This window comes from Cyrtonyx montezumae, unplaced genomic scaffold, assembly GCF_038088225.1.
Source record: "Cyrtonyx montezumae isolate F1298 unplaced genomic scaffold, pur_monq_1.0 scaffold_37, whole genome shotgun sequence".
NCBI classification, from domain to species: domain Eukaryota; kingdom Metazoa; phylum Chordata; class Aves; order Galliformes; family Odontophoridae; genus Cyrtonyx; species Cyrtonyx montezumae.
This window is the reverse complement of record NW_027072042.1, coordinates 350327-364989: the sequence shown is the minus strand read 5'-3', so window position 1 is coordinate 364989 and position 14663 is coordinate 350327. Positions and strand designations below refer to the sequence as shown.

Genomic DNA, 14663 nt, shown 5'->3' with positions numbered 1-14663 from the left:
ATAAAGGAAGACTCTGAGCTGGAAAAACATATGGCCAAACAGGAGAAATATGACATGGGCTTAAACAGTCGTTAATACTGTAAGGAACAGGCAAAGATGCTGTGATAGAGTGGGCTTAAAAGCAAACAATTAGGCTTTTTGATGAAAACCTAATTAACTTGTGGCACTGGTGTCACAGGTGCTGTGGAAATAGCTCTGGCTGGAAGTGCCTTGTATTTTATGTGAAGAATTAATGGGAACTGTCTTCCATTAGTGCAGCACAGTGCTGAGAATGCAGCCCCTGGAGATCCCATGGGCGTGTCATACCCTGCTCTCTCCTTAACCCTTTCCAGACAACTCTTGGTGCCACATTATGGAATGGATGGGCCTTCAGTTTCTCTCATTATACAGTTCTAGGTGATAAACCATCGGAAGTCAGGTACCTTAGGATCACAGAATCATTATGGATGGAAAAGAGCTCCAAGATCCTCAAGGCCACCCCCACCATGCCCACGGACCACATCCCTCAGTGCCACATCTCCACTGTTCCCAGCCACCTCTAGGGACAGTAACTCCCCCACCTCTCTTGGCAGACGGTGCATTACCACTGCTGGGAGAAGAATTTTCTTCTGATATCTAACCTTAAAGCTCTTATCAGTCACCTGAGTTGACTGTATTTGATGCCAGGTCCTTGCTTATGAAGTTTATAATTCGTTATTGTTTTAGAAGGAGGTTAAACTGAGGCAGTAGGAGAGATTTTCTGGATGTCTGTGTGGATGTGTGTGACGTGGTTTCGTTTAACTGAAGTTTGACAAGAACAGTACCGAAGTCTGGAAACCCACAGCAGTGGATTTGTAACATCCAGGGGTGGTTGTTTTGTGTTTCTTCTTGTAGGAATACTATGAGAAATAGGAGTTTTATTTCTACAAAACTGAAAAGCTTTGTGCGTTCCTTTCTACTTAGGAAGCCAAGAATTCAGGGGAGACTTCTGTCAATAGGAGAGATTTTATTTTGTGAAAGTCTTTCACCCCCGTGCCTGATTTCCATACTGTGTGCTGATTGCCTCCCCCAGAAGAGTTTCAATGCAAAGAGGCTGTTAAAATGGTGCACTGTTACTCATCCTGTGTACTGGGCCTGAATCTAGCTTGATTATGTCACTGCCAAAATTAAGCACTACTCTTTTAGCCTTAGCCAATGAATATATCCGCTCAGCCGAGGAAGCAGATTCACATCAACTGAGTCATCAGGAAAATTCTTCTTGCAGAGCCTTTCTTTAGTAATGGGGTACAAGGAGAGGGCACAGGTGGACCTTTTGATGGGAGCAAAGATGAAATTGGCTTGTCAGCTGGGCACCTTTGGGTTGCATAATGTCCACAGAACACGTGGTCTGTGTTCACCCAATAATTTAGGGGAATTGCATCCCCGAGGTGCTAGGTGCAGCCTGAAATTAGTGCTACTAAATGGAGGCATCATTTGTTGCTATATTTTGTGATGCACTTGTCGGCAAACTGTGGCAGCAATTAGTGTTGGTATGAGGAGGGGTTGAATCTCTGCGTGTGAGGTACAAAGACTGTGATTTATATTTTGTCTCACTGGGAGGCCCAGGCCTTGTTCTAGTAGCCCTGGTCTCCAGATCTCACCATTGCAAGTCACGGTCATAGGTTATTGTCATAAGTCATTAAGGTTGGAAAAGACCTCTTAAGATCACAACCCACTCCACTGTGCCCCCTGACCACATCCCTCAGTGCCACATCCCCACAGATCCTGAATACCCCCAGGGATGGTGAGCCCTCACCTCCCTGGGCAGTCTGTGCCACTGCATCACCACTCTCTGGGAGAAGAAATTTCTCCTACTACCCAACCTGAATCTCCTCCAGTACAACTCAAGCCCATTACCTCTCATTCTGTCATGTTTAACGTGGTGCTTTCAGCCATCTCCAGAGCACCTTCTCTTCCCAAGGCTGCTCACCATCAGGATTTTCATGCCTGTGCAGTGCTCTTTTATCAGCATTTGATGAACAATCTGTTAGAAGAATTCTCATTTTCTTTGTGCTGGTTCCCTACTTGGTGCTGGATAGCTCTGGGCAGCCAGAAGTCTCCAGTGATGGGGATGTGTATGGCTGGATTTTTACCTACCTGGCTTTTCTTTTTGTTTGGATGAAGGTGAATGAGTGTTTGTGTTGGTAGGTCATGACTTCTCAAGAAACTATATTCGTGGTGCAGTATTGGACTTGGTGATCCTTATGGGTCCCTCCAACGTGGGTTATTTTGTGGTTAACCTGAGAACAAGTGCCAGTTGAAGCCTGGAAACCCATTCTACCGAGGAAGTCCTGTCAGCATCTGATATGCAGTCATGTCATCATGGACCTTAAGTTAAGATGGAAGTTTTTACAGATCCTGCTTTTTTTAGGATAGTTTGACTTTGAATGATGTTTCTTCCAAAATTAGAGGGGAAGCTGTAATCTCACAACAAGTACTAATTTGGCTTTTAATAAGATGCCTAATTTTTGTATCCCATGCTAGATTGGCAGCAGCCTGTAGTATATAGCTGACACTTTACTTTCCAAAGCTGTGGTGTCAAGGTGACTTCTGAGAAGGACATTTTCTTTGTTTTAAATTATGATTCATGGGCTGAGTCATATATTTTTGGATAGCTTCCTGTGTTCCCAGTCATGTCAGCTCCATACTGCTCCCATTAGGACTAGAGAAGGACCATTTCCAATAGATGTACTGCTGCTGACTCGGAGGGGGCAATCTGTGGTCATTTCCAAATGGAGTAACAGTACTGTGATGAGATCTTTAAGTATTTGCCATGCTTCTTTTTGCCTTTCCCTTGATGTTGGTCTGTGTAGTATTAAAGTATTTTCATTCTATGCCCATTAATTTTCATGTTCTTCTGATCTCCTCAATAGGACCCATGATTAAAAAAGTCATTTCCTCACTGACTCCAAACTCCTGGATGTTGTAAGGGAATTTCACTTGCATATCACTTACTTCCAGTCCCAAACTGTTGTGTAACACTGATGTATTCTCTCTGATGTATGTGATGACCCTGTATGCCAATTACAATGAAGGACTAATTGATATATCTCTTACCTATGGAGTTTGTTTTTTTTCTTTCAGCCCTGGAAGAAAGCGTGACTTCTCCCCAGTGCTTTGGAGCCAATACTTTGAGTCTATGGAGGATGTTGTGGTGGAAAACGAAACTGGCAAGGATATATCCTTTTTTCCAGACTGTGGCTTTTTTATTCTTAGTGACTGGGGCAGTGTCACAGGTCTTTGCAGTTTAATGGGGTTCTCTTCAGCTTTTTCACTTATTTCTTCTCATCTCATCTTTCTTTTTCTTTCCTCTTTATATGAATCAGCAATCAAAGCATTCCAGCAAGGCTGGTTTGTTGTACTGATTCTTTTACAATAGTAATCACAAATTTCAGTAAGTATTTACAACTTCTTAATAAGATACTTTGCAGACTCCTTAATTCAGATAGTTGAAACCATATCATATCAGGGTGGATGTTCATTGATTTTTTTATTACATTTTACTGAGGCAGTTAACTGGCAATCAGTGAGCTGTAGGTTGCAGTATAATATATAAGCCTCAATGCTAAAAGAACTTGATACCTACTGATTTCCAAACACCCTTCTGCAGGTAAACCTGTAGGTCCTGTTCCTGTACGTGCATACGAACATATTTGTGCCTCCAAGAGGTGTGGGTCACTGTTTGTTGCACCCCAATTTGGTGTGCAGACAGGGGGACTTCTCTCCTGGGTCCATACAGAGGTGCTGGTGCCAGCAGGGAGATGTCCAGCAATGTCAAACTAATTTTTGACTATTAGTCTCCAAAATTTCTGCTCCTTTGCCAAATGTTTCTTCAAGCTTGACTCCTTTTTGCAAGTTGTGGAGTAATCCAGCTGATGGCTCTAATCTTTGATGTGCTGAGTTTGAGCTATAGAATTCTTAGAGTTGGAAGGGACATCTCAAGGTCATCTAGTCCAACTCCCCTGCAGTGCACAGGGACACCACAGCTCCATCTGGTTGCCCAGGGCCTGGTCCAGCCTTGCTTTGAAAAAGTCTCCAGGGATGGGGCACCCACCACATCTGTAGGCAACCTGTTCAGTGCCTCACCACCCTCAATGTAGATGACTTTTTGAGATGGCTTTGGGTGTCCCATTCACAAGCTGCCTACGCCCACCAACAACAGCTGTGTGCTAACTGGGAGCCCTGGGAGCACCTTGAGAAATGCTGTGGGAAGGTCTGGGACACAGGGCTTCCCATGGGTCCTGCAGCTGCCTGTGTTTCACACAGAAGTGGCATGAGTGAGGTACTTCCAGGTCTTATGGCCTAATTGCAAGATGAAGATGGTTTTATCTGTGTTTAATACAGCCCTGTAGTTTACGTAGCTGTGTAACTCCAATGTATGAGTCTCCTGCTTTGGTATATCCATTAAGAAAACCAAATTTCCAAACTATTTCAACCCCAATAGCACTTTGTTTACTTCTCTGTTGCCAATAGCATAGGATGCTTTAAAATGCAAACAATTCTTTCCTGTTGTTTTACTCACCCAGTCATTATTTCATGTTCTCATTAACTGTGCTTGTCCAATTGAAGCTATGAATTCTTTGTGATGTGCACCTTGTGAAGGAAACATTGAGTTACCTGTGACCTTTAACAGAAGCTTGTGTTTCCTTCTGGTAGGCTGTGGACAGGTGGGGTACTGTGAAGCTTCTTTATGAACGTGTATGCCAGAGAGCAGTGATGTTGCCCTGAAACATCTTGTGTTCTGGCTTACCTGACTATTTTTCTTAAATGTAGTAGGAAAACATGCCATGTTAAAATTACATGTTCTGTAGCGTGAGTTGGTATGGTTTATTTTTCCTTTTAGTTGTTGCAGAAGGAAGAAGGGTGTGAGCATGAGATGTGTGGGTTACAGAGGAGGGGGAAGTCCTGCTCTGTAGAAAAAAAACTCTTGACAGCCCGGACAAAACTGAGCTCATGTTTGCACAAACCCATTGCACAGAGGCAGAAATGAGGCCTGAGGAATTCAGCATAGGAACAAAACACTGCGACTGCAGAATCTAAAACATAACTGTGGGATGTCCTTAACTATTCATACACTTTTCGAATTTACAAAAGCGGATTGGAGGGACCTGTCTTACTGCTGTTACATGGTGGAGGCCATTCTGCTCTTTCCTGGGCTGTATTCACTGTAAGTAAACTGCTGATTTATAGAAATATTTATGTGAATGTAGTCCTTCTAAGCATGGGAGGCAGCTAAACCATTCAGTTGTGTTAAGCATAGGGAAAATTAATGCAGAAAGCAGTGTCTTATGATCTCCTGGTATGTACCTGATTCAGGCCACCTAAGAACATCTATTAGGCAGTGTATGCAGAGGTTTATCATCCAGACCACTAATTATCAGCAGCTTCCACGTAACTTGCATGCTTTAATGAAGTGCTAAGGCAAATCTCATCGTCAGGTACCCTTAGTTTTTATTTTTGGAAGGCTACTTTCCAGTTTTCAACACTTCTATCTCATCATAACACTGTTTGCATGATTGAGGTCCTGTTCAAGGAGTCTCATTTGTTGCTCTCTGAAGCACGGACAGGGGTCGTATCAGTAGGAGCACGAACTGACTGAGCCAAAATTCCATCCCCAAACCTGTTCCTTGGTTTAAAAGAAAAAAACAAGCAAAAAAAAAAAACCCACAAAACCAGAGCTAAGGAAGAAAATGTCAAGGATTGAAGGTAAAGTAAAATCATTTGAAGCATCTGTGATTGCTGTTTGGGACCTCAGAATCACAGAATCATTGAGGTTAGAAAAGACCTCTCTGAATCTGACCCTTCCCCAGTGTTCCTGGCCACATCTCCTCAGTTCTGGAGCACCTCCAGGGATGGTGACTCCACCACCTCCCTGGGCACCCTGTGCCAATGCATTACCACCCTTCCAGAGAAGAAAATGTTCCTCGTGTCCAGTATCTCTTCAGTGCCTTCAGTTATGTCATGGACATAACAAGAGTGATCTCTTTGCAAGAATTAATACCAACAGCTCTTGGATTGCCAAGGTGTTTGCTACTACTGAGTAATCCTTATGGTGTAACCCATGGGTCAACCACTGTGTACTATGATGAGGCAACAGAAAAATACCTTCAAAGTGGGCTGCAATTTTGGTATGGAACAGCAGTTGGATGCCTAACTTAGTTCATCTACGTCTGCAGCTGTAGCTGACCCAGAGAGTGGAGCAGATGTGTGTCTTCAGGAACTGCTGAACTTTGTCTTGTCTTACTAAATCCTGTCATTATTGTTAGTTGCTGAGTCAGACAGTTAATTGGTGTTTTTTGTTTAGATATCCCAGTGCCTCAGATTGAAGGCCGTTGCTTTTAACTAGAAGCAGAATTATGAAGCCACAGTTTTTTGTATTAAAGATCATCTTCCTTCAAGGTGCCTTCACCCTCCCTAGAACTCTTATCTTCAGTAGCAAACCAGTACCATTTTCACACTTAAAGATCTCAAGCTGGTTGGATTTAGTGGAGTGACTGCTGTTATGGTGCTGTGCTTTAGTGGCTTTTGGTGTTACTTTTGGCAGCTGACAAAGGTAATGTAGATTTCCCTAGGTGCAAGTGGGCACAACAGTTAGCTGTGCCTCTATGCAGCTGGTATTATTTTCCATGGGTGTTCTGAAAATAATGTCTATCCTAAGCAATTAAGTAAAATGAACCAGGTATTAAACTTAATGCTATAAGTACCAAACAAACTCTCTCTATATATAATTCATATGTATAAATTCACACCAAAAAGAACAACCAAACTTGAAAATCCCAAACTGGGAGGCACTGAGTGCTCCGGCCTATAAATAGAAGACAGCCTGCAGAGCCAGGATGCTGCTTTCTTCTTTTGCTTGCTGGCCTGGCTGATGTGCCTGTACTTCTCTTGCCCAAACTATTTCTGTTTGGATACAGCTGGTGGTGCTGGGCAGCTTCCTGTTCTGTCACATCATGTTGGTGATCCTTTTTCCTTGCTCTCTGATGTCAGTGGTTTAGCAGAAGGCTGCTCATCTGCTGAGTTAAATTATTGCTTAGGGATATAAGCAGCTTACACATAAAGGTTTTGGGGTGACTTTTGGGTCTGAAATGCAAACTTGTGGCTGTTGGGAGTGCAACTACCTCACTCCTGTAGGAGTTGAAAAGCTGAGCAGCCAATTAGGAGGACTGTGTGCCTTTCAGATCCACCCGTTATGTAGGTGGTTGTATTAACAGTCCCTCAACAAATTCTCCCACTCCTACAGGGCTGATATTTAAGTAATCAATGATTTTTGAACACAAAAGCCTTCCTTCCAACGGAGAAAGCGGTTTAATCACTGTGATGCCTGAAATAACTTATGCAAATTGAGCTGTCAGAGACAAATAGAGTCATCACCGCCTTGCTTTAAAAAGATTCCTCTCTTGTTCCCCTCCAACTTCTTTGGACAGATCAATTCTGTACATTCCAGCATTACTGTGAAATTCCATTCTTTAAGATCCGAGTGGGTAAGTGCTATAAGGCAGCTGCTTCATCTTCATGGCTGCTCTGTAGCTGGGGCTGATTGTGGAACGTGTGTGGCTTGGGGAAGGGGTGTGTTACTTCAGCACCTGAACTACTGCTGCTGCAGTTTGGTTTCTAGAGGTGCTACAGAGCTTGAATTAACCTTCCTAGGAAACACACAGCGTCGTAAAGCGTAATAAAATAAATGTTCTTCCCAGAGGTCACATGAACGATGGGAGGAAGGATGGAGCTCTGGTTCATTGAGAGTAGCTCTTATAGAATCATAGAATCACTCAGGTTGGAAAAGACCTCAAAGATCATCCAGTCCAACCACGACCCAACCATACTGCCCTCACTCTAACAGCCCTCTGCTAAACCGTGGCCCTGAGCACCACATCCAAATGGATTTAAACACACCCAGGGATGGTGACTGCACCACCTCCCTGCAGAGCCCATCCCAGTGCTGAACGACCCTTTCTGTACAGAAGTGGTTCCTTACATCCAACCTAAACTTACCCTGGTGCAACTTAAGGCCATCTCCCCTCGTCCTGTCACTGTCACCAGTGAGCAGAGCCCAACCCCGCTCTCACTGTGAGCACCTTTCAGACACTGGAAGAGAGCAGTGAGGTCTCCCCTCACCTCCTCTTCCCCACACCACACAGCCCCAGTTCCTTCAGTCTCTCCTCGTAGGGCACACTCTCCAAGCCCTTCACAGCCTCGTTGCCCTTCTTTGGAGCTGCTCCAGCACCTCCATGTCCTTTCTGTACTGAGGTGCCCAACGCTGAGCACAGCACTCGAGGTGAGGCCTCAGCAGTGCCGAGCACAGGGGCAGGATGACTTCCCAGTGCTGCTCAGCACCCCATTCCTGATCCAGGCCAGGATGCCATCGACCTTCTTGGATACTGGAATGTTCTCTGTGGGACCTCAGCCTGCAGGTTCAGCTGGTGATAGTGGAGGTTCTGTCCCACCATGCCAGTCCTTGCTGCTGCTTAATGTTGCTAACTCTTTTGCAGAGGAGTGTGGCACTTGGCAAATTCTGTTGTCTTTTTCCCTTGCAGTCTGCAATCATCAGCAGGATTCAGTGCAGGATTGTGGCTTTAGATCTCCGAGGCCACGGTGAGTACGTTAAATACAGGAATTCAGAGATCACATGAGCACGTTGCTTGCTTGCTGTCTTCCCTTTTAAAGGAGGTGTGATGTGAATCCTTGCCAAAATGACTTGAGAAATTCTCCTGAAGGCATCCTTATTTCTTATTCAGTGGCAGGGATGGGGCAAGAGCGTGACTCTGTGTATGAGCAACCTCAGCTCCCTGTGCCTTTATGCAAGGTGATGGTGGGCTTGCTTCTTCCTACATGTTGACAGCAGCCCCTCCTCTTTATTTTCATAACTGAAAGGTGGCTTTTACCATTAGAAATAAAGTGTGTTGCTCAGTTGTAAGAGTACATTGACCGTTCCTACTCCTTAGCTATAATGTGAAGTACCAAGAGTTTCTGTTCATTCTGGGTTTCTTAATTATTTGTGTTAACTGAAGTAGGCTCTTTCCTAACTGTGCCAGAAAGCTTTGTATGTTGCTGCTTGCATCCTGAGTGGTCTGAAGGTTTTCAGCTTACGTGAATTTAACTTCTTTTGCTCTTTCAGGAGAAACAAAAGTTAGGAATCCTGAAGATTTGTCTGCGGAGACGATGTCAAAGTAAGGAAGCTTATGTGCTCCCCTCAGTGCTTCACTTCCTGCATATCTCTTTTCTTTCCTTGATTAAGCATAAACTTCTGGAGGACACACAACCTTTGTTCAAGGAAAGATAGTTTCATTTCATTTAATTCTGGTGACTCTTGATTTTTTTCCTTCTGTTTTGGGACAGCTTTAAAATTATTTAGAGTTATATCTGCCAGCTGAGCGGTATTTCACAGTGGGCTCATTCCCCAGGTCTCCCCTTAGTTTTAAAGCCACTTTAAAGATCAGCAACTTCACTGCAGTGAACACTTTAAACCTGCAGTGCTCAGTAATGCTTAGTGGAGGTACCCTCACAGGAAGGAGGAAGCCTTCCTCAGCCATGACTGATGTGGGCATTTTAGCTTGAAATCATCAGTTTGGTGGTGGTTCTGTTGTTCTTGCAGTGGTCAGAGTGTATTTGCCTTGCACTGGTGGCATCCCCCCAGTGTGGGTCACATAATCAGGTTGCTTTTACAGACTGCCCTGACCTGCTCTGGGGCTGGAGTACAAATCCCCTTCTTGACAAGCTGCAGAAAAGCAAACAGCTCCTGCTAAGCACATCTTGTTGTGTCCACACTGAGTACAAAGAGTCTCTTTCCTGTGACTACAATTAAACCACGAAGGACTTTGTAACCTTCCTATGAACAAATCTACTGGATTTGTTGTGGGGAGGCCATGTGTGAAATGCATTCTGACTTCCATTGTATACCTTATTGCTGCTGCTTACAGCTTGTCAGGTCCTGATATGTCAGTGTCCTAAGGAGGTGCTGTACAAAATAACTGGGATTTTTTGGATGCTACCATGGGGGAAAACAAGTTGCCTTTTGTTTCTAAACCTCTGTCCTGTTAGCAGCGAGCTCAGAATGTATTCCTTATTCCTTTAAGTGGAAGCCTTATGCTATAGTTTTAATCTTCTCTTTGACAGAGCAGATAAACCACTCAGCCTTTCTCTTGACTTGTGGTTTACTAGGTGCAAGCGTGTTCAGGTGTTCTCTGAGTGGAAAGCCCATTTTGGCATCTCTGAGCCTACCCCAAGTACTGTGCTCTTCAATAAGCTTCAGTCTTTAGCTTTTATTTTTAGCTGTTATTTTGATTTATTTTGTGAACTGTGGCAGCCAGCATTAACACAGAGCAGCGACAGATTCGGTTTAAAGCAGGTCCCTTATGGAAGAGAAGGGGAAATCTCTGCTTGCCTTGTAATACCCATGCTCCAGTGAGAGTCTGAACCTTTGCTTGTGTTTTCAGTGTTGTTTATCTTTGCCTTCATCCATTTTTCTCCGTGTAATTGCAAAAGATTCCTCCTTTTAGAACTGTGTAGGTTTTTTTAGCCTACATTTCCACACAAAAGAGTGCAATGTTTTTTTCACCTTTTATTTAAAACTCCTACCAAGTGATGTCAATCTAAAATGTTCTCTTTGGCAATTAAAAAAATAATTAATAAGTCCTTTCTGTTTATAAAAAGCCAAATTCCATGCTTGTTCAGGGAAGTATCAGCTTGAATGATTCCTGTGTTGGTGCCTAAATGGGATGGTACAGTGCTAAGACAATAAACTTGTCCCAGTGGTGTGTGGGTTAGATAAGAGAGGGCTTGGACCACACAGCTATCTTGGATCTGTATTTTCTTCTCCCACTGTACTAAGATCCTTCAGAAATATATCAAGGTAGGGATGCTGACTGTGCTTTCACCTTCTTTTGGCAGAGACGTTGGAAACGTGGTTGAAGCTCTGTATGGAGACCTTCCCCCCCCTATCATGCTGATTGGGCACAGCATGGGTGGTGCCATTGCAGTGCACACAGCAGTCGCAAACTTGGTGCCAAGTTTACTGGGTCTGTGCATGATAGATGTTGTGGAAGGTAAAGCCTTTGCACACCTGGATATGGTTGTTCCTTTCACACTCATCTGTTTCTAATTATCCCCCAAATCCCTGAGTACACAAAGTTTTGCCCTGTTATTAAATGGATGACAGTCCCATCCTCTTAAAAGAAGCTGTCTACGTGAAATAGTCTTTCTAGTGGGACTCCTCCTTTCACTTCTCCTGGATGGGATCTGTGTTTGCTGTTGTCCTCAGAATTTGGCTGCAGTACATTCTGGTCAGCAAGGAGGAGGGTTGCCTTTGTGGGGTTTTTTTTGTGTATATAATGTATGGTTGATGAGTGGTTGCTCTTTCTTCTTGCTACCTAGATGTCCTACTCGTTAATTTTCTAATGTGGGGAGCTAGGACTGTAGGCTTAGGTGTGCTAAGCTGTGTTTTCCTTAACTGCATTTAATCCACTCTGAACCCCTTCTTTCTCTGTAGTTATGCCTTGGTAGCTGGTTATGTATAGGTGAACATGGTAATTATTACATTAGATGTCATAGAATTGAAATATTTCTTTCTAGGTACAGCCATGGATGCACTGAACAGCATGCAGAACTTCTTAAGGAGTCGTCCCAAAACATTCAAGTCACTTGAGAATGCAATCGAGTGGAGGTAACGTGTGGGCTTATGTGATCTCCAAAATCACTTGGCTTTTTTAGCTTGAATCCTGAGGGAGACAAACTTTGTGCCATTTGTCAGGTTCTTCCTTTCACTCTCACATCCCCAGCTGTACAACGCTGGGGAGTGGCTGATTCAGCAGAGGGCTGTGCTGCCATCCAGAGAGACCTGGACAGGCTCAGAGGTGGCTAAGAGGAACCTCGTGGTGTTTAGCAAGAAGTGCAGAGCCCAGGGAGGAGCAGCCCCAGGCTGTGCTGTGCTGGAAAGGGCCTGGTGGGCAGCACTGGGAACATGAACCCTTGCCACTAAGACACTGCATTAGGCAAAGTGTCACCAGCATTTAGGAGAGGTGATCCTTCCCCTCTGTTCAGCATTGGCAAGGCCTCACCAGGAATGCTGATCTGGGTCTGGGCACCTCCAGTATGAAAGATACTGGGATGTACTGGAGAGAGTCAAGTGGAGGGACACCAAGGTGACCAGGTGATCCCCAGAGGTCTCTTCCAGCCTCCACCATTCAGTGGTTCTGTCAACAATTCCTTGGCTGATCTGATGGGACAAGAGAGATTACAAAGATCATTAATTTCCTGGGAGTTGGCTTGGTGTTGGAGAAGGATCATCCAAGGGCTGCTCCATTTCCTCACCCAACATTTCTCCTGTGTGTCCTTTTAAGAGATAGTTACAGTGACAGCTGGTGATTCAGGTAAGTTGGCATATGATGTCACTCATTCTGAATGACTACTGAGCACAGGTGGTTTGGGTGAAACCATCTGGTTTTGCTTCTGTTTCTAGGCCTGCTAGTCACTAGTTCCTTCAGTAATTTCTGCCTTTCTTCCATTTTCTCCTAGTGTAAAAAGTGGACAAATAAGAAATCTGGAATCTGCCCGAGTCTCTATGGTCGGTCAAGTTAAACAGTAGGTTGTTTTATATTGTTTAATGTAAAGTTCTTAAAATCTTCTCATCTATTTCACAAATACCATTACTACAGAGCATAAATACTCTTGAAAGTGGAATTTTCTTCTGAGGAATGTATTTCTTTTCATTTGATTGCTGCTGGCACCCCCAGCACTGTTGAATTGTAGTCATGGCACTCTGAGGAAACCTGCCCAGCATTTCAGTAGGACAGAACTCACCAAGAGCTGCATTAAAAATAATAAATGAAGCACTGCTGGTTGAGTGCTCTTTGTTTTGCTTTCCTTTCTGCCCACATTGTTAGTCTGATGTCTCTTTAGTAATGTTGGCCTAAATTGGCTTGGCCTTCTGGATACGGTGCCTTTCATTTCCTTTTAGAAATGGTTTACTTCTGCATTTCAGGAGTGGTCCAAGGTGAGTTTGAGGGGGGTCAGTGTGATCTGCTCGTGCCATTCTAATCCTTGATGTGTCTGGAACCTTTCCTAAGATCTCTGTACTCTGTTAAGAAGAGCTGTTGTTGCTTGTTTGAGGGCCACTAAAATGATCTGAGGGCTGGAGCACCTCTCCTATGAAGAAGGGTTGAGGGAGCTGGGCTTGTTCAGCTTGGAGAAGAGAAGGCTCTGGGGAGACCTCATTGTGGCCTTCCAATACTTAAAGGGAGTGTATTAAACAGGAGGGGAAATGAGTGTTTACAAGGGTTAGTAGTGATAGGACAAGGGGAATGGCTTTAAACCAAGACAGGGGAGACTGAGGGTGGATGTGAGGAGGAAGTTTCTCACTCATAGGGCAGTGATGCACTGGAACAGGTTGCCCAGAGAGGCTGTGGATGCCCCATCCCTGCAAGCACTCAGGGCAAGGCTGGGTGTGGCTCTGGGCAGCCTGCTCTGGTGGCTGGTGACCCTGCCCATGGCAGGGGGGTTGAAATGAGATAATCTTTGAGGCCCTTTTCAACACAGACATTCTGATTCCTTCTGCCTCTTCTAAATATCTGTTTGTACTGATGTTTGCTCTGGGATGCACATGCTGCAGAGGTCTCGTGGCTGGTTCTGGATGCAGCTTTCATCCACAGCTGCTTTTAAACTGGAGAGGGGATTTTTCTTCTCCAGTGTTTGAAAAATTGCTGGCAGCTTTTATGTTGGCTACTTTTTGGTTTTGGAAAGGGAATCAGTTTTTGGTTTGATTTTCACAGGTGTGAAGGAGCTGCCAGTCCTGAAGGTCCAAAAGCCATCGTGGAGGGCATTATTGAAGAAGAGGAGGAGGAGGAAGAGGATGATGAAGGTGGAGTCTCTGTCAACAAAAGAAAGAAGGAAGATGACACTGAGGTAGGGAGTTTCTTGCTGTGTTTCAACATGGCACTTCCCTGGCCCATAGTTATCCAAATGATTCTGCTATAAATGAGAACAACTCCAGTGGATCCTTTATATTGGGACTGTTGTTTTTCTTCTTGACCTGATCTCAGTGATTCCATCTTGGCTTGTTGCTTGGTTTTTGGTTGCCTTTCCTCAGATGCCCTTAGTGCACATGACTTGAAATAGGACTTTTGTGAATGAGGAGTACTTTTCTCTGAACCTTCGTGGTACTTTTGCTTATTTCAAAGTCATATCAGCAATCCTGGATGCTGTGCAGGCAATTGCAGCCTAAGAATGTAAATTCCTCAAGGAAAATCATTGCTGCTGACTTATCCCCTTGTTTTGCAGACAGTGCATGAACTATTGGTGCCATTGAAAAGCAGAGAATTAAATGCTCCAACAAATGGTGTCGCTCCTGCTAACTCTGTGCACTTTGTGATTTGGACAGAAAATAAGGAGCAAAAACTGAGGGTGTGCAATCCACCAGAGGGAGCCAGGATTTTTACATACACTTCCATATGGATTTCATTTCACGTGGGCTGTTCTACTGATCTCTAATGCAGAGCTCTCTTTCCTCCCTGCAGACAAAGAAGGAGCACTTATACACGTGGCGAATTGAGCTGGCAAAAACAGAGAAGTACTGGGACGGCTGGTTCAGGGGCTTATCTAACCTCTTCCTAAGCTGTCCAACTCCAAAGCTTTTGCTTTTAGCTGGTACG

At 44.3% G+C, this 14663-nt stretch overlaps 1 protein-coding gene across 1 annotated transcript in view; it reads left to right on the top strand.

Annotated features, from left to right (window-relative positions):
* Positions 1–14663, top strand: part of PPME1 (protein phosphatase methylesterase 1) — a 28051-nt gene that overhangs the window by 9457 nt on the left and 3931 nt on the right. The window contains exons 2-10 of the mRNA XM_065745769.1: positions 3103–3197; positions 5094–5185; positions 8556–8613; positions 9137–9188; positions 10909–11063; positions 11590–11680; positions 12532–12597; positions 13785–13917; positions 14529–14658. Of these exons, the coding sequence (XP_065601841.1) occupies positions 3103–3197; positions 5094–5185; positions 8556–8613; positions 9137–9188; positions 10909–11063; positions 11590–11680; positions 12532–12597; positions 13785–13917; positions 14529–14658 (872 nt within the window). The remainder of the gene's footprint in view (positions 1–3102; positions 3198–5093; positions 5186–8555; positions 8614–9136; positions 9189–10908; positions 11064–11589; positions 11681–12531; positions 12598–13784; positions 13918–14528; positions 14659–14663) is intronic.